This window comes from Pan paniscus, chromosome 1 (genome assembly GCF_029289425.2).
Source record: "Pan paniscus chromosome 1, NHGRI_mPanPan1-v2.0_pri, whole genome shotgun sequence".
Taxonomy (NCBI): domain Eukaryota; kingdom Metazoa; phylum Chordata; class Mammalia; order Primates; family Hominidae; genus Pan; species Pan paniscus.
The window spans coordinates 214,026,431-214,048,395 of record NC_073249.2 but is presented as its reverse complement, the minus strand read 5'-3'; the positions used below and the strand labels follow the sequence as shown (position 1 = coordinate 214,048,395).

At 44.2% G+C, this 21,965-nt stretch overlaps 1 protein-coding gene across 1 annotated transcript; it reads left to right on the top strand.

Annotated features, from left to right (window-relative positions):
• The first annotated feature begins 14,573 nt into the window (after positions 1-14,573).
• Positions 14,574-18,115, top strand: LOC134728943 (PRAME family member 10). Its single transcript, XM_063596175.1, has 3 exons — positions 14,574-14,860; positions 15,257-15,835; positions 16,948-18,115. Exons 1-3 carry the CDS (start codon positions 14,574-14,576, stop codon positions 17,504-17,506), a joined length of 1,425 nt encoding a protein of 474 aa, XP_063452245.1. The 3' UTR covers positions 17,507-18,115.
• Positions 18,116-21,965: the final 3,850 nt, after the last annotated feature.

Sequence of the window (21,965 nt, the reverse complement as noted above, 5' to 3'; positions counted from 1 at the left end):
CGTGTGATGTTCCCCTTCGTGTGTCCATGTGTTCTTATTGTTCAATTCTCACCTACGAGTGAGAACACCTATGAGTTTTCTTCTAGGGTTTTTATGGTTTGAGGTCTAACATGTAAGTCTTTAATCCAGCTTGAATTAATTTTTCTATAAGGTGTAAGGAAGGGATCCAGTTTCAGCTTTCTACTTATGGCTAGCCAGTTTTCCCAGCACCATTTATTAAATAGGGAATTGTTTCCCCATTTCTTGTTTTTGTCAAGTTTGTCAAAGATCAGATAGTTGTAGATATGCGGCATTATTTCTGAGGGCTCTGTTCTGTTCCGTTGGTCTATATCTCTGTTTTGGTACCAGTACCATGCTGTTTTGGTTACTGTAGCCTTGTAGTATAGTTTGAAGTCAGGTAGCATGATGCCTCCAGCTTTATTCTTTTGGCTTAGGATTGACTTGGCAATGCAGGCTCTTTTTAGGTTCTATATGAACTTTAAAGTAGTTTTTTCCAATTCTGCGAAGAAAGTCATTGGTAGCTTGTTGGGGATGCCATTGAATCTATAAATTACCTTGGGCAGCATGGCCATTTTCACCATATTGGTTCTTCCTACCCATGAGCATGGAATATTCTTCCATTTGTTTGTATCCTCTTTTATTTCATTGAGCAGTGGTTTGTAGTTCTCCTTGAAGAGGTCCTTCACATCCCTTGTAAGTTGAATTCCTAGCTATTTGATTCTCTTTGAAGCAATTGTGAATGGGAGTTCACTCATGATTTGACTCTCCGTTTGTCTGTTAGTGGTGTATAAGAATGCTTGTGATTTTTGCACATTGATTTTGTATCCTGAGACTTTGCTGAAGTTGCTTATCAGCTTAAGGAGATTTTGGGCTGAGACGATGGGGTTTTCTAGATATACAATCATGTCATCTGCAAACAGGGACAATTTGACTTCCTCTTTTCCTAATTGAATTCCCTTTATTTCCTTCTCCTGCCTGATTGCCCTGGCCAGAACTTCCAACACTATGTTAAATAGGAGTGGTGAGAGAGGGCATCCCTGTCTTGTGCCAGTTTTCAAAGGGAATGCTTCCAGTTTTTGTCCATTCAGTATGATATTGGCTGTGGGTTTGTCATAGATAGCTCTTATTATTTTGAGATACGCCCCATCAATACTTAATTGATTGAGAGTTTTTAGCATGAAGGGTTGTTGAATTTTGTCAAAGGCCTTTTCTGCATCTATTGAGATAATCATGTGGTTTTTGTCTTTGGTTCTGCTTATATGCTGGATTATGTTTATTGATTTTCATATGTTGAACCAGCCTTGCATCCCAGGGATGAAGCCCACTTGATCATGGTGGATAAGCTTTTTGATGTGTTGCTGGATTCAGTTTGCCAGTATTTTATTGAGGATTTTTGCATCAATGTTCATCAAGGATATTGGTCTAAAATTCTATTTTTTGTTGTGTCTCTGCCAGGCTTTGGTATCAGGATGATGCTGGCCTCATAAAATGAGTTACGGAGGATTCCCTCTTTTTCTATTAAGTGGAATAGTTTCAGAAGGAATGGTACCAGCTCCTCCTTGTACCTCTGGTAGAATTCGGCTGTGAATCCATCTGGTCCTGGACTTTTTTTGGTTGGTAAGCTATTAATTATTGCCTCAATTTCAGAGCCTGTTATTGGTCTGTTCAGAGATTCAACTTCTTCCTGGTTTAGTCTTGGGAGGGTGTGTATGTCGAGGAGTTTATCCATTTCTTCTAGATTTTCTTGTTTATTTGCGTAGAGGTGTTTATAGTATTCTCTGATGGTAGCTTGTATTTCTGTGGGATCAATGGTGATATCCCCTTTGTCATTTTTTATTGCATCTATTTGATTCCTCTCTCTTTTCTTCTTTATTAGTCTTACTAGCAGTCTATTAATTTTGTTGATCTTTTCAAAAAGCCAGTTCCTGGATTCATTGATTTTTTGAAGGGTTTTTTGTGTCTCTATTTCCTTCAGTTCTGCTCTGATCTTAGTTATTTCTTGCCTTCTGCTAGCTTTTGAATGTGTCTGCTCTTGCTTCTCTAGTTCTTTTAATTGTGATGTTAGGTTGTCAATTTTAGATCTTTCCTGCTTTCTCTTGTGGACATTTAGTGCTATAAATTGCCCTCTACACACTGCTTTGAATGTGTCCCAGAGATTCTGGTATGTTGTGTCTTTGTTCTCATTGGTTTCAAAGAACATCTTTATTTCTGCCTTCATTTCGTTATGTACCCAGTAGTCACTCAGGAGCAGATTGTTCAGTTTCCATGTAGTTGAGCAGTTTTGAGTGAGTTTCTTAATCCTGAGTTCTAGTTTGATTGCACTGTGTTCTGAGAGACAGTTTGTTATAATTTCTGTTCCTTTACATTTGCTGAGGAGTGCTTTACTCCCAACTATGTGGTCAATTTTGGAATAGGTGTGGCGTGGTGCTGAAAAGAATGTACATTCTGTTGATTTGGGGTGGAGAGTTCTGTAGATGGCTATTAGGTCTGCTTGGTGCTGAACTGAGTTCAATTCCTGGATATCCTTGTTAACTTTCTGTCTCATTGATCTGTCTAATGTTGACAGTGGGGTGTTAAAGTCTCCCGTTATTATTGTGTGGGAGTCTAAGTCTCTTTGTAGGTCACTAAGTACTTGCTTTATGAATCTGGGTGGGGCAACCCGCTCGGGTCCCCTTCCACAGTGTGGAGGCATTGTTCTTTTGCTCTTTGCAATAAATCTTGCTACTGCTCAAAAAAAAAAAAAAAAAAAAGTATGAATCTGGGTGCTTCTGTATTGGGTGCATATATATTTAGGATAGTTAGCTCTTCTTGTTGAATGGATCCCTTTACCATTATGTAATGGCCTTCTTTGTCTCTTTTGATCTTTGTTGGTTTAAAGTCTGTTTTATCAGAGACTAGGATTGCAACCCCTGCCTTTTTTTGTTTTCCATTTGCTTGGTAGATCTTCCTCCATCCCTTTATTTTGAGCCTATGTGTGTCTCTGCACGTGAGATGGGTTTCCTGAATACAGCACACTGATGGGTCTTGACTCTTTATCCAATTTGCCAGTCTGTGTCTTTTAATTGGAGCATTTAGCCCATTTATATTTAAGGTTAGTATTGTTATGTGTGAATTTGTTCCTGTCATTATGATGTTAGCTGGTTATTTTGCTCGTTGGTTGATGCAGTTTCTTCCTAGCCTTGATGGTCTTTACAATGTGGCATGTTTTTGCAGTGGCTGGTACTGGTTGTTCCTTTCCACGTTTAGTGCTTCCTTCAGGAGCTCTTTTAGGGCAGGCCTGGTGGTGACAAAAATCTCTCAGCATTTGCTTGTCTGTAAAGTATTTTATTTCTCCTTCACTTATGAAGCTTAGTTTGGCTGGATATGAAATTCGGGGTTGAAAATACTTTTCTTTAAGAATGTTGAATATTGGCCTCCACTCTCTTCTGGCTTGTAGAGTTTCTGCCAAGAGATCAGCTGATAGTCTGATGGGCTTCCCTTTGTGGGTAACCCAACCTTTCTCTCTGGCTGCCCTTAACATTTTTTCCTTCATTTCAACTTTGGTGAATCTGACAATTATGTGTCTTGGAGTTGCTCTTCTCGAGGAGTATCTTTGTGGCATTCTGTGGATTTCCTGAATTTGAATGTTGGCCTGCCTTGCTAGATTGGGGAAGTTCTCCTGGATAATATCCTGCAGAGTGTTTTCCAGCTTGGTTCCAGTCTCGCCACCACTTTCTGGTACACCAGTCAGACATAGATTTGGTCTTTCCACATAGTCCCATATTTCTTGGAGGCTTTGTTTTTTTCTTTTTATTCTTTTTTCTTTAAACTTCTCTTCACACTTCATTTCATTCATTTCGTCTTCCATCGCTGATACCCTTTCTTCCAGTTGATTGCATAGGTTAATGAGGCTTGTGCATTCATCATATAATTCTCATGCTATGGTTTTCAGCTCCATCAGGTCCTTTAAGAACTTCTCTTCATTGGTTATTCTAGTTATCCATTTGTCTAATTTTTTCCCAAAGTTTCTAACTTCTTTGCCATTGGTTCGAACTTCCTCCTTTAGCTCGGAGTAGTTCGATCTTCTGAAGCCTTCTTCTCTCAAATCATCAAAGTCATTCTCCATCCAGCTTTGTTCTATTGCTGGTGAGGAGCTGCGTTCCTTTGGAGGAGGAGAGGCACTCTGAATTTTAGAGTTTCCAGTTTTTCTGCTCTGTTTTTTGCCCATCTCTGTGGTTTTATCTACCTTCGGTCTTTGATGATGGTGATGTACAGATGGGTTTTTGGTGTGGATGTCGTTTCTGTTTGTTAGTTTTCCTTCTAACAGTCAGGACTCTTATCTGCAGTTCTGTTGGAGTTTGCTGGAGGTCCACTCCAGACCCTGTTTGCCTGGGTATCAGCAGCAGAGGCTGCAGAACAGTGGATATTGGTGAACCACAAATGCTGCTGTCTGATCGTTCGTCTGGAAGTTTTGTCTCAGAGGAGTACCCAGGTGTGTGAGGTGTCAGTCTGCCCCTACTTGGTGGTGCCTCCCAGTTAGGGTACTCGGGGGTCAGGGACCCACTTGAGGAGGGAGTCTGCCCGTTCTCAGATCTCAAGCTGCATGCTGGGAGAACCACTACTCTCTTCAAAGCTGTCAGACAGGGACATTTAAGTCTGCAGAGGTTATTGCTTTCTTTTGTTTGTCTGTGCCCTGCCCCCAGAGGTGGAGTCTACAGAGGCAAACAGGCCTCCTTGAGCTGTGGTGGGCTCCACCCAGTTCCAGCTTCTGGGCTGCTTTGTTTACCTACTCAAGCCTCGGCAATGGTGGGGGCCCCTCCCCCAGCCTCGCTGCCACCTTGCAGTTTGATCTCAGGCTGCTGTGCTAGCAATGAGCAAGGCTCCGTGGGCATAGGACCCTCCAAGCCATGTGTGGGATATAATCTCCTGGTGTGCAGTTGTTACGCCCATTAGAAAAGCGCAGTATTAGGGTGGGAGTGACCTGATTTTCCAGGTGCCATATGTAACCCCTTTCTTTGACTAGGAAAGGGAATTCCCTGACCCCTTGTGCTTCCCAGGTGAGGCGATGCCTCGCCCTGCTTCAGCTCACGCACGGTGCACTGCACCCACTGTCCTGCACCCACTGTCTGGCACTCTCCAGTGAGTTGAACCTGGTACCTCAGTTGGAAATGTAGAAATCACCCGTCTTCTGCATCACTTATGCTGGGAGCTGTAGACTGGAGTTGTTCCTATTCGGCCATCTTAAGTATATATTCTAAATCCTTGCTATATACTTATATTCTAAGAGGTCACATGCAAATTCAAGGCTAGGTCAAAGAGTAGAGTGGCTATCTATGGAAAGGGGAGTGGAAGTGAATCATGGTAATAAAAATTAAGTATAGATAGAGATAGGAATAGATAGACATACACACATATAGCTGCAAGAAAGGGGAATGTCATGGACCAATGATGACAGCGAGCCATATAAAAAGGCTACAATTCTTGTGATTATGTGTCTGTTTTCAGGATGGGTTGTAGCTTACCTTTTTAGAAAGGCTGATGCCACAGCCATAGTGAATAAATGATTATAAAATGTGTTTCCTTTCTGGGGCGTCTCTGGAGAAATCTCCAGTGGTAGGAGAACTCCGTTTACTGGGCGGGTGATCACACAGATAAGATTTTTCAGATCCAATGGCACTACCATTAACTTCATTATCCTTGGTATCCTACAAAGGTCGAGTGAAGAAATGGTATCTTGAAACTAAAATTAGCTAAACTAACAAAGGAGACTGGGTTAATTTTTTTTTTTTTTTTTTTTTGAGACAGAGTCTCTGTTACCCAGGCTGGAGTTCAGTGGTGCTATCTCAGCTCACTGCAACCTCTGCCTCCTGGGTTCAAGTGATTCTCATGCATTAGCCTCCCAAGTAGCTGGGATTAGAGGTATACCACCACACCCAGCTAATTTTTGTATTTTTAGTAAATAATGGGGTTTCACCATTTTGCCCAGGCTGGTCAACTCCTGGCTTCAAGTGTTCCGCCAGCCTCGGCCTCCCAAAGTGCTGAGATTACAGGTGTGAGCCATCATGTCCAGCAAGACTGGATTACTTTAATGAAATTTTTACCACCCCCTATGGGAAAACACAGCCAGATCCCCCATAAGGTATTTTATTTTTACCAACTGCAATCAGAAACACTGATAATTAAGTATTTACTGGAGAACCTATGCCTTTGATAATAGAACCTCATGTATCCCCTGCACTTTTTAGCTCTGATCATGTAACCAGAGGATCAACTCCAACAGATTAGTCATTGCTTAAGTTGTTACAGGTGATGACGCAAAGCCCAAATTGCTCAGGCATGTCCGATGGGAAAAAGGTTTAACCTCTTAACTATTAACACAGCCAGGCAGACTGTTTGAATTGGCATCATCTGAAACCAGTTGGAAAGATGATGCAAGCTTGCTGCACCATCCCCAGATTGGGGAGACAGGTTTAGAACTTGTCTCCTATCTGCTTGTCAGTTAACTCTTTTTTATTTTTATTTTTATTTTTTTCTTTGAGACAGAGTCTTGCTCTGTTGCCCAGGCTGGAGTGCAGTGGCATGATCTCAGCTCACTGCAACATTGGCCTTCTGGGTTCAAGTGATTCTCCTGCCTCAGCCTCCCCAGTAGCTGGGATTACAGGCATGCACCACCATGCCCAGCTAATTTTTGTATTTTTAATAGAGAGGGAGTTTCACCATATTGGTCAGGCTGATCTGGAGCTCCTGACCTTGTGATCCGCCCACCTTGGCCTCCTAAAGTGCTGGGATTACAGGTATAAGCCACTATGCCCAGCCCAGTTAACTCTTAATAAATTTTTTTTCCCAAAATGGAGGCTTGCTCTGTCACCCAGGCTGGAGTGCAGAGGTGCAATCTCGGTTCACTGCAACCTCTGCCTCACAGGAACAAGCGATTCTTCTGCCTCAGCCTCCTAAGTAGCTGGGATTACAGGCATGGGTCATCACACCCAGCTAATTTGTGTATTTTTCATAGAGACAGGGTTTCATCATATTGGCCAGGCTGGACTCGAACCCCTGACCTTGTGATCCGCCTGCCTTGGCCTCCTAAAGTGCTGCAAATATAGGTGTCAGCCACCATGCCCAGCCTTTTTTGCTTTTCTATGCGCTTAGGAGAGTGAGCCCATCGTTCAGTAACAATATGACTCAGTACCGCAAGACCTTTCAAAGCCTATTTCCAGTTGGTGAAGGAGGGTTTTGATGATCGCTGGACCTTCATGCCCTACCATTTGGAGACTTCATCTTTTATTTTTTTATTATTTTTTTTTAATTGATCATTCTTGGGTGTTTCTCACAGAGGGGGATTTGGCAGGGTCATAGGACAATAGTGGAGGGAAGGTCAGCAGATAAACAAGTGAACAAAGGTCTCTGGTTTTCCTAGGCAGAGGACCCTGCAGCCTTCCGCAGTGTTTGTGTCCCTGGGTACTTGAGATTAGGGAGTGGTGATGACTCTTAACGAGCATGCTGCCTTCAAGCATCTGTTTAACAAAGCACATCTTGCACTGCCCTTAATCCATTTAACCCTGAGTGGACACCGCACATGCCCCAGAGAGCACAGGGCTGGGGGCAAGGTCACAGTTCAACAGCATCCCAAGGCAGAAGAACCCCTCCCAGTACACAACAAAATGAAGTCTCCTATGTCTACTTCTTTCTACACAGACACAGCAACAATCTGATTTCTCTATCTTTTCCCCACCTTTCCCCCTTTTCTATTCCACAAAACCGCCATCGTCATCATGGCCCGTTCTCAATGAGCTGTTGGGTACACCTCCCAGACAGGGTGGTGGCCGGGCAGAGGGGCTCCTCACTTCCCAGAAGGGGCGGCCGGGCAGAGGTGCCCCCCACCTCCCTCTCGGACAGGGCGGCTGGCTGGGCAGGGGCTGAACCCCCGCCTCCCTCCCGGACGGGGTGGCTGCCGGGTGGAGACGCTCCTCAATTCCCAGACGGGGTGGCTGCCGGGCGGAGGGGCTTCTCACTTCTCAGACAGGGCGGCTGCCAGGCGGAGGGGCTCCTCACTTCCCAGATGGGGGCGGCTGGGCAGAGACAATCCTCACCTCCCAGACGGGGTGGCGGTGGGGCAGAGGCGCACCCCACATCTCAGACGATGGGCGGCTGAGCAGAGACACTCCTCACTTCCTAGACGGGACGGTGGCTGGGCAGAGGGGCTCCTCACATCCCAGACGATGGGCAGCCAGGCAGAGACGCTCCTCACTTCCCGGACGGGGTGGCGGCCGGGCTGAGGCTACAATCTCGGCACTTTGGGAGGCCAAGGCAGGCGGCTGGGAGGTGGAGGTTGTAGGTAGCCGAGATCACGCCACTGCACTCCAGCCTGGGCAACATTGAGCACTGAGTGAACGAGACTCCGTCTGCAATCCTGGCACCTCAGGAGGCCAAGGCTGCCAGATCACTCGCGGTTAGGAGCTGGAGACCAGCCCGGCCAACACAGCGAAACCCCGTCTCCACCAAAAAAGTATGAAAACCAGTCAGGCGTGGCGGCACGCGCCTGCAATCGCAGGCACTCGGCAGGCTGAGGCAGGAGAATCAGGCAGGGAAGTTGCAGTGAGACGAGATGGCAGCAGTACAGTCCAGCTTCAGCTCGGCATCAGAGGGAGACCGTGGAAAGAGAGGGAGACCGTGGGGAGAGGGAGAGGGAGAGGGACTGCATCTTTTAAAATTACACCAAGGGAAATCTGCCCATGAGCAGCATTGGATGGGACCATACCAGGTGACTTAAAATTAAGGATAACCAAGGAACAAAGCCTTTCTTACAAGCAGACATCATCACATGGTAGACAGCTTTTTTAAGAAAATGGGACAAAACTCCATTTGATCTCCTTCCATTGACTGAGACTTGGTTTTGTTTTGTATTAACACAAAATGATCAAGCCTACATTTTATTTTGTTACGTACTTTCACCAGTCAAAGCAAACAATTTCTAAGGTCTCCTATTCAAAATTTAGCCACTCTCACTAACCAAAGCAATTACTGGTTATGGAGTCATTTAGATGAATGGGAAGGATCACAACTAATAGTAGAATCTGCTCTCACACGTGGTTGGTTAATATTTATAATTAAATGACTTGGCACTGAGCAGAAGCTATAGATGGAAATGAGTGGCCTATGACTCTTGTTAATTTCATTACTTGTAACTTATCTCCATGCATAGGAAACATTAGTGTAACCGGGTCTAATCTAGGTAGTGTCCCAGACTCCCCCTAGAATCAAACTCTTTCATTTGACACACATTATGAAGACTGAAATGCTAAAAGTATTGACATAGACACAGAATCAGAACATGACCATGTTACCCTCTGCCATATAATCAGAGAACTTACTGAAACTAGACATTTGTTCATTGGAAACTCGAGGCAAACAGAATGCATCTATAGCTCTACTATATGAAATAAACAATAGTTTCATTTATTGGATGCATCCATACTCAGCACATATTTGGAGAAGACCCTATTCATTCTTCAATGGAGATGACATGCAAGGATTATTTAATAAAATTCATAAAAATATTTTTTCATCCCACCCCAGTTCAAACTGTCACCATGCAACCTGGTGTCAGTGGAAGGTAAGGCTCTTAAGGCAGAAATAATTAAATAAATCTTCATTGGAAGCTAAATGTGAGAATCAATGTGGAAGACACAGACCAACAAAGTGGGTGTGTTCCAAAGTCTGTTACAAGTTGGAAGGCTTTTGTGAGAAAAGTTAAAAGAAGGGAATGAGACTCCTCCTATCAGTTTTTTTTTTTTAATTTTCTTTTGTTTTACTGACCTGGCAAGGTTCAAATAGAGTTGAGTTTTTGTTTTGTTTTTGTTTTCTCCATTGGAAGGTACAATACAGAGGTTACAATCATTGACTTTAGCTGACAACATAACAAGTTAAACATTTTCCTTGCAAGACAACCAGTGAAACTTCATGATCAGAATCAAATCAGTGTCCTTCTCACTGTCAGTGGGTGAAGCTTCATCAATACATGTAGAGTTTGAGGCACTCATGAACTCAAGATCAGATTCTTTACTCAGGGACAGAATGTAAGCCAATCATAAGACCTTCCACAGGTGGTTAATTTGGACTCCTGAAAAATGTGACCTGTAAGTTTTCACTGGCAATATGCAGGTGCACATATGACAAATAATAACCAGGACCTTTATATCACCCCCAGCTGGTGGGGAATGGGACCCTTTTGACACTTTCTCTCCATAATACCAGGCTACTCATCTTGTGTGGCAATAAAATATATGGTCTACTTCACAGAGAAAGAGATTCTTTTAAAAAAAAGGATTTTTATTATGAAATGAGCAAAGCAATGGGAATAGATGTGAGATTATTCAGGGAGGTAAAGGAAGACAAAGGTTTTGAAAGGAAAAATCAGGAGAATTACATACACTGTTTTGGAAGACTCATTCTTGGTCACAAGTATCAACACCAAGGGGGCCTCAGTGCAATGTTGGAAAGATTCCTCCTCCACACCCTCAATAACCCCCAACATGTTTACCAAGTCTTGGTTCACTCCCCGGATCCCATTAAAACACACAGCTCAACCCTGACCAGCCTCCACCTTCACTTCCCTTTGTAATTTTGACATGACTTTTTTACAGGACCATCAGGTTCCTATGCCTGCAGCACAGTAGCATACTAACATTCTTAGACGGCAGGGTTTGCAGCAGAGAGTTTAACGATCACAGGGTGGCAAAATGAAAAGCTGGGAGGAGACCCTCAAATTCATCTCCCCAAGAAGTACTGAGAGTTTTCAGAGGATCATGGATAGCAAGGGGCTGGAAAGTTGGTGCAGTTTGGTGGCAGTAAGAGGTATGAAGTCATCAGGATGTCAAAACTGCATTCCTTGGTGAGTTGGTGCCTTGCAGGGCCCTTCAGATCACCTGCCATCAGTAGCTTCACTGACATGCAGAACCTGAAAGAATATGTCAAATGAAAAGTTAATGTTTTACAAGGCCTAAATTGTTGTCTGCAGGGCAGTTAAGGGGAACTGTAATCTAAGGTCTACATGATTTTGGGACAGTAGGCTGCCAGCAACCATGAGGAAGCAGGTCAGAGAGCAAGCTGACCTTATGATGAATGATGAATGCGCTGCAAGCTTGGTTTATGTTTGTTTCTCCCCCTCCCTTCTTCACTGATTAAATTTATAAAGTTTATAAGTATGGTTGCAATTTCTTCCAGAGTAGCCTTAACGTAAGCCCTGAGACCACTCAAGCCCTCAGTGGCACCTCTCTTCCACCAGCAGGAGTGAAAAAATTGCTACCTTAGGTGATATAAAACCCACAAGACCATTCAATACATGGAGATTTTTATTCTGATTTTGTAGGGACGACTCCTCTGTTTTTATAAAGCTATTTTAACTATAAAACATTTTTGTGATTTTGATGTGGCCAAAGATCTCCCAACAATACTACTTTCAGATTTTAGTTTTCTGTCTAATATCTGGGAAAGATTAGACCCTTCCCTGCCTCAAACTCAGGACTATGCAGGTCACATATTAGTGAAATTCCATCAGTGTTTGTGAAGTTCATGAATGAATGAATTTTTTTTTTTCTGACAAAGTCTTCCTCTGTCACCCAGAGTGGAGTGCAATGGTGCAATCTTGGTTCACTGCAACCATTGCCTCTTGGGTTCAAGCGATTCTCCCACCTCAGCCTCCTGAGTAGCTGGATTACAGGCATGCGCCATCGTCCCTGGCTAATTTTTGTATTTTTGTAGAGACGGGGTTTCACCTTGTTGGCCTGGCTCGTCTTGAATGTCTGAACTCAGGTGACGCACCCAACTTGTCCTCCCAAAGTGCTGGGATTACGGGAGTGAGCCACCTTGCACGGTCTTGAATGAATGCATTCTTGATTCCCACCCTATCCCTAACACTGTCAATTTCTTGATTCATGAACTTCATATGGATATCTGATATGAATGGATATCTGATTCAATCCATTAATCTGGGGAGAGCCAAAAACCCAATCAGGATTAACTGGGTGGAGCTTCAGAAATGCAATCAGATATCACTTGTTGATTGGAAGCTAGCAGTGGATACGTGGAGGGGTGTGGGTGGGAGTTGTGATTAGAAAGGTCAATAAAAGCTTCTAAAGACCCACAGTAGAGACACAAAGTCTTCAAGTCTGGAGTTCCTGCTTGGTTCTTCCTGAGGTCTGAGCACCCTGCAAACTGAGTCCAGATCTGGTAAGTCACTAATCTCTCTGTAAGGACACTCCCATCTGACCTACAGTCAGCTGGTCTGGGATGGTGACAGTGCAGCCTAAGATGGCATAGAGTTATATCCTGTTTTGTTTTTTTTCTCATATGAACAATTTGAAGCTTTGCATTTTTTCCTCTAAATGCAGCTTTGTCTTTATTTCAAAAAATTGGACTGTGCTTTGGTTTATGTCATTTCAAAATTCTTGAAGGGAGCAGTGACTCATGCCTTTAACCCCAACACTTTGGGAGACCAAGGCGGGAGGATCATTTCAGCCCAGGGGTTTGAGACCAACCTGGACAACACAGCAAAAACCCATCTCTATAAAATATTCTTTATTGAACGGGGGATGGAGTCTTGCTCTGTTTCCAAGGCTGGAGTGCAGTGGCATGATCTCAAATCATTGCAACCTCTGCCTCCCCGGCTCAAGCAATTCTCATGCCTCAGCCTCCTGAGTATCTGGTATTACATCCAACTGCCAACTTGCCTGGCTAAATTTTGTATTTTTAGTAGAGGTGGGGTTTCACCATGCTGGCCAGGTTGGTCTCAAACTCCTGACCTCAAGTGATCCACCTGCCTTGGCCTCCCAAAGTGCTGGGATTACAGCCATGAGCCACTGGTGCTTGGCCTCTACAAAATATACATATTTTTTAATTAGCCGGGCATGGTAGCATGCATCTGTCTTCCCAATTGTATGGGTTGCTGACATGGGAGAAACAATTGAGCCCAGAAGATTTTGGCTGCAGTGAGCCATGCTCACACCACTGCTGTACTCCAGCCTGGGCAACATTGTGAGACCCTATTAAAGAAAAAAAATCTTAACCAAAGAGGATCTTTGACCTTAATTTTAAACCAATCACATCCTCATTGTAACTCTTCCACCCAAACGGAGACATGGGTGTGGAGGTGCATGCCTGTAATCCCAGCTACATGGAAGGCTGAAGCATAAGGATCACTTGAACCTGGGAGGCAGAGGTTACAGTGAGCCGAGATGGCACCACTGCACTCCAGCCTGGGTGATGAAGTGAGACTCAGCTCCCCCGACACGAAAAAAATTAAATTATACCACCCAGGTGATCATTGGATTCATGAAGATTTCTACTGTGTTTTCTTAGGGACTGTCATGTCTATCTTTGTAAAACTGTTTTAACTCTGAAATATTTTGATAAATTTGATGTGGCCAAGGATCTCTCAACAAAGATACTTTCACGTTTTTTTCTTTCTGTCTAATGTCAGGAAGAGATTCAACTCTTCCCTATCTCACACTCAGAACTACAAAGGACACATATTAGTAAAATTCCATGTTTGTGGAGTAAATCAGTGAATGAGTCCTGGACTTTCACCATATCCCTAAATATTTCACTTTCATGGATGAATAACTAATTTGATAGTTAATCTGGAAGAAAGACAAAAATCCAACCATGATTAACTGGATGGAGCTTAAGAAGTCTAATCCAATGTAGTTCTCCCTCTCTCTCTCTTTTTTGAATCTAGCCAATTTCCCAGGCTGGATTGTAGTGGTATAATCTCAGCTAACTGCAACCTGTGCCTCCTGGGTTCAAGCGATCCTCCTGCCTCAGCCTCCCTAGTAGCTTGGACTATAGGCGCAGACCACTGCACCTGGCTAATTTTTGTAATTTTAGTAGAGGTAGTGTTTTACCATGTTGGCCAGGATGGTCTCAAACTCCTGAACTCAGATGATCCAATGCCTCTGCCTCCCAAAGTGCTGGGATTACAGGTGTGAGTCACTGTGCACAGCCAAAGTGGTTCATTTTGAACATGTGTAAGAGGTGTGTACTGGAAACATCTGTGTCTTGCGAATGATGCATAACACTGTCACATAGCTTTCAAAGCTTCTTGCTGAAATTTTCAATAATGAGGCCGGGAAGAGGATTACGCCTGTAATCCCAGTAGTTTGGGAGGCCAAAGTGGGTGGATTGTTTGAGTCTAGGAGTTCAAGACCAGCCTGGACAACATAGTGAAACCCACTGTCTTTACAAAAAGTCAAAAAATAAAAGATTAGCTGGGCATGAGATCCGAGCTTCAGAGATCCTCGGTAACATTTGCCAGTGCTATGAGTTTATTGCAACAGTGGCTAATAATTCATGGACTAGGAGGGATCTTGCCTGCTCTTTAGAGGTTGGGACACACTCTTCTTGGTACCAGAAGGGCAGAACTATGCCTCTGTGGCCACTTATTGCAGAATGGAATTGGAGTAAACTGAGGGCTCTTTCACACATGCTAGAGAAATGACTTTGGCCCTAGGAGAAGCGGGGATTGCAGGGGATTGGCCCGAGAAACTTGCCTTTTCACTTGATTGTCCTCTAGAGTTTTTCCTCGGAGATTTGTCAGAATGAGCCTCCAGTCCCCATCCAGACTGCTGGAGCTGGCAGGGCAGAGCCTGCTGAGGAACCAGTTCTTGACCATCTTCACCCTGGATGAGCTGCCCAGGGAGGTCTTCCCTCTGATGTTCATGGAGGCCTTCAGCATGAGACGTTTTGAGGCCCTGAAGCTGATGGTGCAGGCCTGGCCCTTCCTCTGCCTCCCTCTGGGATCCCTGATGAAGACACCTCATCTGGAGACCTTGCAAGCTGTCCTGAGGGGACTTGATACACTGGTGGCCCAGAAGGTTCGCCCCAGGTGAGGTGACTCAGGTGGCTTGCGGGGAAGGGTCCAGGCATCCAGGGAAGGGACAGCTGGCTCAGGAGGAGTGGTGGGGTTGGGGAGCTAGGGTGGCTCAGAGCCTTCTGACAGTGCCCATGAGAGGCCTTGGCCTTTGCCCAGATCCTCTGGGAAAGGTCTGCTCACCATACAGGGTCCACTGAGGAAACAGGAGCCTGCTTCCTCCCAGCAGAAAGTAAAGGTATTAGAAGTGGGTACAAGGCAGAATCCAAGGGGGAACAGGATGGAGAAGAGACAGAAGGAGGAGCACTGAGGACAGGAGCAGCTGACTGATGTCCTGGATGTGGAGTGAAAGCTCAGGTCAGGGGTGGGTCCTTGCCTACATTCTGAGCTTTTCCCCTATGTTACTCACAGGAGGTGGAAACTTCAAGTGCTGGATTTGCGGGATGTTGATGAGAATTTCTGGACCATATGGTCTGGAGCCAGGGTCCTCTCCTGCTCCCCAGAGGCCATGAGTAAGAGGCAGACAGTGGAGGACTGTCCAAGGATGGGAGAGCGCCAGCCCTTGAAGGTGTTCATAGACCTCTGCCTAAAGGAAAGTACACTGGATGAATGCCTGAGCTACCTTTGTGGGTGGATCCACTACAGAAGAGGCCTAGTGCACCTGTGCTGTAATAAGGTGCAGAATTACTCAATGTCCACTTCAAGTTTCTGCAATTTATTGGAAAGGATATACCCAGACAGTATCCAGGAGTTGGAAGTCTGGAAAGAGTCCTCTCTGAATAAAACAGGAAAGTTTGCCCCTTACCTGAGCCAGATGAGCAATCTTCGTGAACTCTTTTTAGCCTTCGGTTATGAGCGTGAGTTATACGTGAGCATCCAGTGGCCGTGCATTCCTGACTTGGACTCTCCATTCCTCTGCCTGTACTACCCCCAGATGCTTTATATAAAAAAGATCAGTAATATCAAAGAGCACCTGGAGCACCTGCTCAGGTAAGAATTGATGGTGAGCTTTCTCTGCAGACCATACCACAGACTTATGTTCTTTTTCACAGTAAATGTTAATGGGCATCTACTGTGTGCCAGCCACCGGTGATGTCACAGGGAATGGGACGCTAGAATGTCAACTCATTATGCTCTTCAGTGCTCTATATCCTGAAGTGGGTATCACAAGACCAGTCAAATAAGGGCAGAGGGATGGCCTGGGGTAGATGCCACAGAGAGAGGTGTGTAGGGAGCTGGTTAGTTGAGGGTTCAGATCTAGTGAGGGTGCATTTGTGAACTCCTTGTGAGGAACAGTGTATAAAGTTAATATGATGAAAACACATTCTTCATACAGAGGATGGTATGAAAGAAGGGAAGGTGTGGCCGGTTGTGGTGTCTCATGCCTGTAATCCCAGCACTTCGGGAGGCCAAGGCAGGGAGATCATGAGGTCAGGAATTTGAGACCAGTCTGGCCAACACAGTGAATCCCCGTCTCTACTAAAAATACAAAAAAAAAATGTCACCGGGCATGCAGACAGGCATCTGTAATCCCAGCTGCTTGGGAGACTGAGGCAAGGGAAGTGGAGGCTGCAGTAAGCTGGGTTGGTGCCACTACACTCCAGCCTAGGTTACAATGTGAGACTGTCTCAAAAAAAAAAAAAAAGAAAGTACATCAAACCTGTGCATTTCACAGTAGCAGCTCTGTCTTCAGCAGCTTAGCAAACTGCTCTAATTCCCTGTCTGTAAAATGTTGTTTTGAACTCCAGGAAAGATAATTGATATCAGAAGTGCATGCTTCTGGGATGGAGGGTGAGGGAGTAGGTGTGAGAGTGGTACCAATCACACAGGCAAGGGTGAAAGGACTGAGCCTAAAATGGAGTGGCCCCTGAATGATCTGTGTCTTCATCAGGCAGCACCTTGCACGCAGACCATCATCTGATGATGGGAACAAACTTGTGTTTGGGTGAAACAGGCTTCCCCGTTGCAGTTACTATAACACCTGTGTGGTAGTAAGGTGCAGAATTAATCAATGCCCACTTCAAGTTTACCGTTGAGATGATTTCCCACCCCCCTCCTCTAACTGGCACCATTGCCCATAACTAACTTCTTGCTCTCCCCAGGTACCTCAAGAACCCCTTGGGGGCCTTTATATTCAGTGATGCTTACCTAACTGATCGGGACATGGAGTGTCTGTCTCAGTACCCAAGCCTCAGTCAGCTAAAGGAGCTGCGTCTGATTCATATCCTAATGTGGACCACCAATCTTGAGCCCCTTGGCGTTCTGCTGGAGAAAGTTGCTGTTACTCTCAAGACCCTCGTCTTAAAGGACTGTCGGATCCAGGACCCCCAACTCAGGGTCCTCCTGCCTGCCCTGAGCCACTGTTCCCAGCTCACCACCTTCAACTTTCATGGAAATGAGACCTCCATGAATGCTCTGAAAGACCTGCTGCGTCACACAGGTGGGCTGAGCAAGTTAGGCCTGGAGTTGTATCCTGCCCCTCTGGAGAGTCTTGACTACAAGGGTCATGTCAATTGGGAGATCCTCACCCCAATTCGGGCTGAGCTGATGCGTACACTCAGGGAATTCAGGCAGCCCAAGAGGATCTTCTTTGGTCCCGTCCCTTGCCCTACGTGTGGCTCATGGCCATCTGAGAAAGTAGACTTCCATCTTTGCTCCTAGGGAAGGCCTGGTTCGTGGGATGGATAAGCTTTCTTCTGGACACTTGGGAACTAAAATATTGTACATGGGTGCATTTTTTAAATTTTTATTTTATTTTTTATATTTTTTATTTTATTTTGTTTTATTTTTATTTTATTTTATTTTTTGGGACAGAGTCTCACTGTGTCCCTCAGGATGAAGTGCAGTGGCACAATCTCAGCTCACTGCAAGCACCACCTCCTGGGTTCAAGTGATTCTCCTGCCTCAGCCTCCCAAGTAGCTGGTGTTGTGGGTGTATGTCCCCACGCCCGGCTAATTTTTGTATTTTTAGTAGAGACAGGGCTTCACGATGTTGGCGAAGGCTGACCTCAAACTCCTGACCTCAAGTGATCTGACCACCTTGGCCTTCCACAGTGCCAGGTTTACAGGTGTGAGCAGCAGGGCCCGGTCAGCCGCTTCTTCAAGGAAGCACACAGCCGCGTATTTGAGGCACGTGCTCACTGTGAGTGGAAAAACAAAGGTGACTCAGCCAGGGGCAGGACTGGGTAAAAATGCTGACTTGGCATCAATGAGGCCTTCAGGGACCTGTGTCCTAGACTTAGAAATAGAACCTGAAGTTCTAGAGTGATGCAGGAGTTACCATCACAAGGATGGTTATTTAAAAATGTCAAAAATAAATGGAACCTGAATGGAAACTTTCTGGTGTCTTCCATGATTGATCAACCTGTTTTAGACATTTATACATCAGAATTCTCTAGAAATCTGCCTCCTGGGTTCAAGCAATTCTCCTGCCTCAGCCTCCTGAGTAGCTGGAACTACAGGGACCCGCCACCATGCCTGGCTAATTTTTGTATTTTTTATAGAAAGGGGGGTTTCACCATGTTGACCAGGCTGGTCTTGAACTCCTGACTTCAGGCAAACCATCTGCCTCAGCCTCCCAAAGTGCTCAGATTGTAGACATGAGCCACTGCACCTGGCCTGAAATTCTGATATAAGCATAAGATGTGTAATGTTCAAATCATGGTAACAGGGATAGCCACCATCTCAAGAATTTATCATTTCTTTGTGTTAGCAACATTCCAATTCCATTGTTTTAATTATGTAGAAATTTACTATGAACTATTGTCAACATGATTTGCCCTATTGTGCTACTGAACCCTGGATCTTATTCCTATCTGTGTTTTTATTCCCATTAACCATCCCCTTCTTATTATCTGTTTCCCAGTACCCTTCCTAGCTTCTGATAACAGTCATTTTACTATTTTTAAGTTTCGTGTTTTTAATTCCCAATTATGAGTGAGAAGATGCCATGTTTGTCTTCTATAGCTGGCTTACTTCACTTAACATAATGCCCTCCAGTTCCATCCATGTTGTTGCAGATGACAGGATTTCATTCATGTTTATGGCTGAATGATATTCTATTGTGTGTATTTACCACATTTTCTTGATCCATTCATCTGTTGATGGACACTTTGTTTGATTCCACATTTTGGCTATTGTGGATAGTGCTGCAATAAATAGGGGAGTGCAGGCTGGGTGCAGTGGTGTATGCCTGTAATCCCAGAATTTTGGGCGTCTGAGGCAGGTGGATTACTTGAGGTCACGAGTTCGAGACCAGCCTGACCAACATGGTAGTGTAGATATCTCCTGGATGTATTTATTTAATTTTGGATATATATCCAGCAGTGGGATTTATGGTTCATATGCTAATCCTATTCTTATTTTTTGGAGGAAACTCCATACTGTTTTCCATAGTAGCTGTACTAATTTACATAACTACCAATGTTGTACCAGGGTTCTCATTGCTCCATATTCTCTGTAGTATTCATTATTTTCTGTTGGATTTTTATTTTTATTTGTTCAGAGACAGAGTTTTGCAATGTTCCCCAGGTGGGTTTTGAACTTCTGGCCTCAAGTGATCCTCCCACCTCAGCCTCTCAAAGTGCTGGGATTACAGATGTGAGTCACTGCACCGATCTACTGAGTAAATTAGAATCCTCGCAGGAGGCTGTGACTGTGGGTTACCTGGTTTATATCAGTTGACACAAATGTATTAGGACCTGGGAAAGCCTAAAAGTGAATGACTACAGCACGGTGGAAAAAGCCTGAGGAAAGTATGAATATTGTGTAACATTCTATTACACAAACCTGGGTTTATACTTTTTGTTGATAGATTTTATGCCAAAAATGTAGGAGAAAAATGCCAAGCAGGAAATGCTATCACTTCTGAAGATGAACTCATAGAGATGGAAATTCTTTCAGAATTTATTTTTCCAGCTTTTTTGGGGTTTTTTGTTGTTGTTTTGTTTTTGTTTGTTTGTTTTGAGATGGAGCCTCTCTCTGTCACCAGCTTGGAGTGCAGTGGCGCGATCTTGGCTCACTGCAACCTCCTCCTCCTGGGTTCAAGCGATTCTGCTGTCTCAGCCTCTTGAGTAGCTAGGACTACGGGCGGACACCACCATGCCCAGCTAATTTTTGTATTTTTTAGTAGTGATGGGGTTTCACCATGTTGGCTAGGATGGTCTCAATCTTTTGACCTCGTGATCTGCCTGCCTTGGCCTCAGAAAGTGCTGGGATTACAGGCGTGAGCCACAACCGCGACCGGCCTTCTTTTTTTTTTTTGAGACGGAGTCTCACTCTGCTGCCCCGGTTGGAGTGCAGTGGCGAGATCTCAGCTCACTCTAAACTCCGACTCCGTAGTTGAAATGATTCTCCTGTCTCAGCCTCCTAAGTAGCTGGGATTACAGGCCTGTGCCACCATGCCTGGCTAATTTTCATATTTTTTAGTAGAGATGGGGTTTCACTATGTTGGCCAAGATGGTCTCCATCTTCTGACTTTGTGATCTGCCTGACTTGGCCTCCCAGAGTGCTGGATTACAGACATGAGCCACCGCTCCCAGCCTATTTTTCCTGTTTTAAAAGTTGGTTAATTCTGTTGCGTTTATTTTAGAGTTTATATCAGAACAATTTACAGTAAGATACACCCCTACTAGAGCTTGTCATACAGTCAAAGACAAAGTAGTTAGTACTTTTACAAATAGTAGATATGCCTTTGGAGTGATTCATAATTTTAAAATGTTATGTAAACTATGAGAATTTCTCACTTCTAGTGGAAGCACATTAAATATACACCACGAGTGAACAAGATTTTGTCCTGAAAGGACGTGTGTGTGTGTGTGTGTGTGTGTGTGTGTGTGTGTGTGTGAGAGAGAGAGATAGAGCCTCACTCATTCACCTAGGCTGGAGTGCAGTGGTGCAATCTCAGCTCACTGCAACCTCCACCTCCCAGGTCCAAGTGATTCTCCTGCCTCAGCCTCCTGAGTAGCTGGGACTAGAGGCACACACCACCATGCCTAGCTAATTTTCTTTTTGTATGTTTTGTAGAGAAGGCGTTTCACTGTTTCACCAGTGAGCCACTGCAACTGGCCAACATCTCTTTATGATAAAACTCTCTACAAAAACCTCAGAATAATAAAGAGTATTTTTCACACACCCACAGCCAACATCATACTGAATGGAGAAATTGAAAGCCTTTTTTTCTATGATCTGGAGCAAGACAGCAAAAGTTCTTAATAAAATGTCAGCTAATAAATGCAACAGTGCATTAAAAAGTATTATATAGGCCAGGCATTCTGAATCTCGCCTGTAATCCCAGCACTTTGGGAGGCCAAGGTGGGTGGATCACCTGAAGTCGGGAGTTTGAGACCAGCCTGACCAAAATGGAGAAAACCCATCTCTACTAAAAATACAAAATTAGCCAGGTGTGGTGGTGGGTGCCTGTAATCCAAGCTACTCAGGAGGCTGAGGCAGGAGAATCCCTTGAACCCAGGAGACAGATGTTGCAGTCAGCCGAGATCATGCCATTGCACTCCAGCCTGGGCAGCAAGAGTGAAACTGCGTCTTAAAAAAAAAAAAAGGAAAAGAAAGTAATATATAATGGCCATTCCAGGAATGCCAGACAATCTCAGAAAAATCTGTGCATAATTCACCACACTAACAAATTAAAGGAGGAAAAGCAAGGTTCCTAAAAAATGCAGAAAAATCAAAGTAAATGTATAATAACATATTTTGGAAAATGAAATGTTATATATTAAAAATTTGCATTAAACATAAGATGTAATGGATAAACATTAGCTCCCTTCCTACTGAGATATGAAACAAGGTAAGACCCTCAGCAGCTTAGGATTTAGAGGCACATAGGTATTTTGGTCAGTAGGAAAGATTCCAGATCCAGATTGATTAATTTAGGTTCAAATCTGGCTCAGTGGCCAATGGCTGTATGATCTTATCCAACTTACTTAACCTCTGTGCCCCAGCTAACTCACCCATAAAAAGGAATAATCACAAGATTGACTTCACAGAGTGCTATGAGTTAATCTATTTAAGTACTTCAAGCTGGATTTGACATAGGGCAAGCAATACTTTTATTCTTATTATATTTGAAAGATATATTAGTTAAAAATTTGGTAAGAGACCAAGG

Excerpts from the sequence above, each read along its gene's own strand:
- LOC134728943 (XM_063596175.1), top strand. The coding sequence starts at position 14,574 with ATGAGCCTCCAGTCCCCATCCAGACTGCTGGAGCTGGCAGGGCAGAGC. Across the intron at positions 14,861-15,256 it reads GCCCAGAAGGTTCGCCCCAG|GAGGTGGAAACTTCAAGTGC; the intron begins GTGAGGTGACTC and ends TGTTACTCACAG. Across the intron at positions 15,836-16,947 it reads CACCTGGAGCACCTGCTCAG|GTACCTCAAGAACCCCTTGG; the intron begins GTAAGAATTGAT and ends TGCTCTCCCCAG.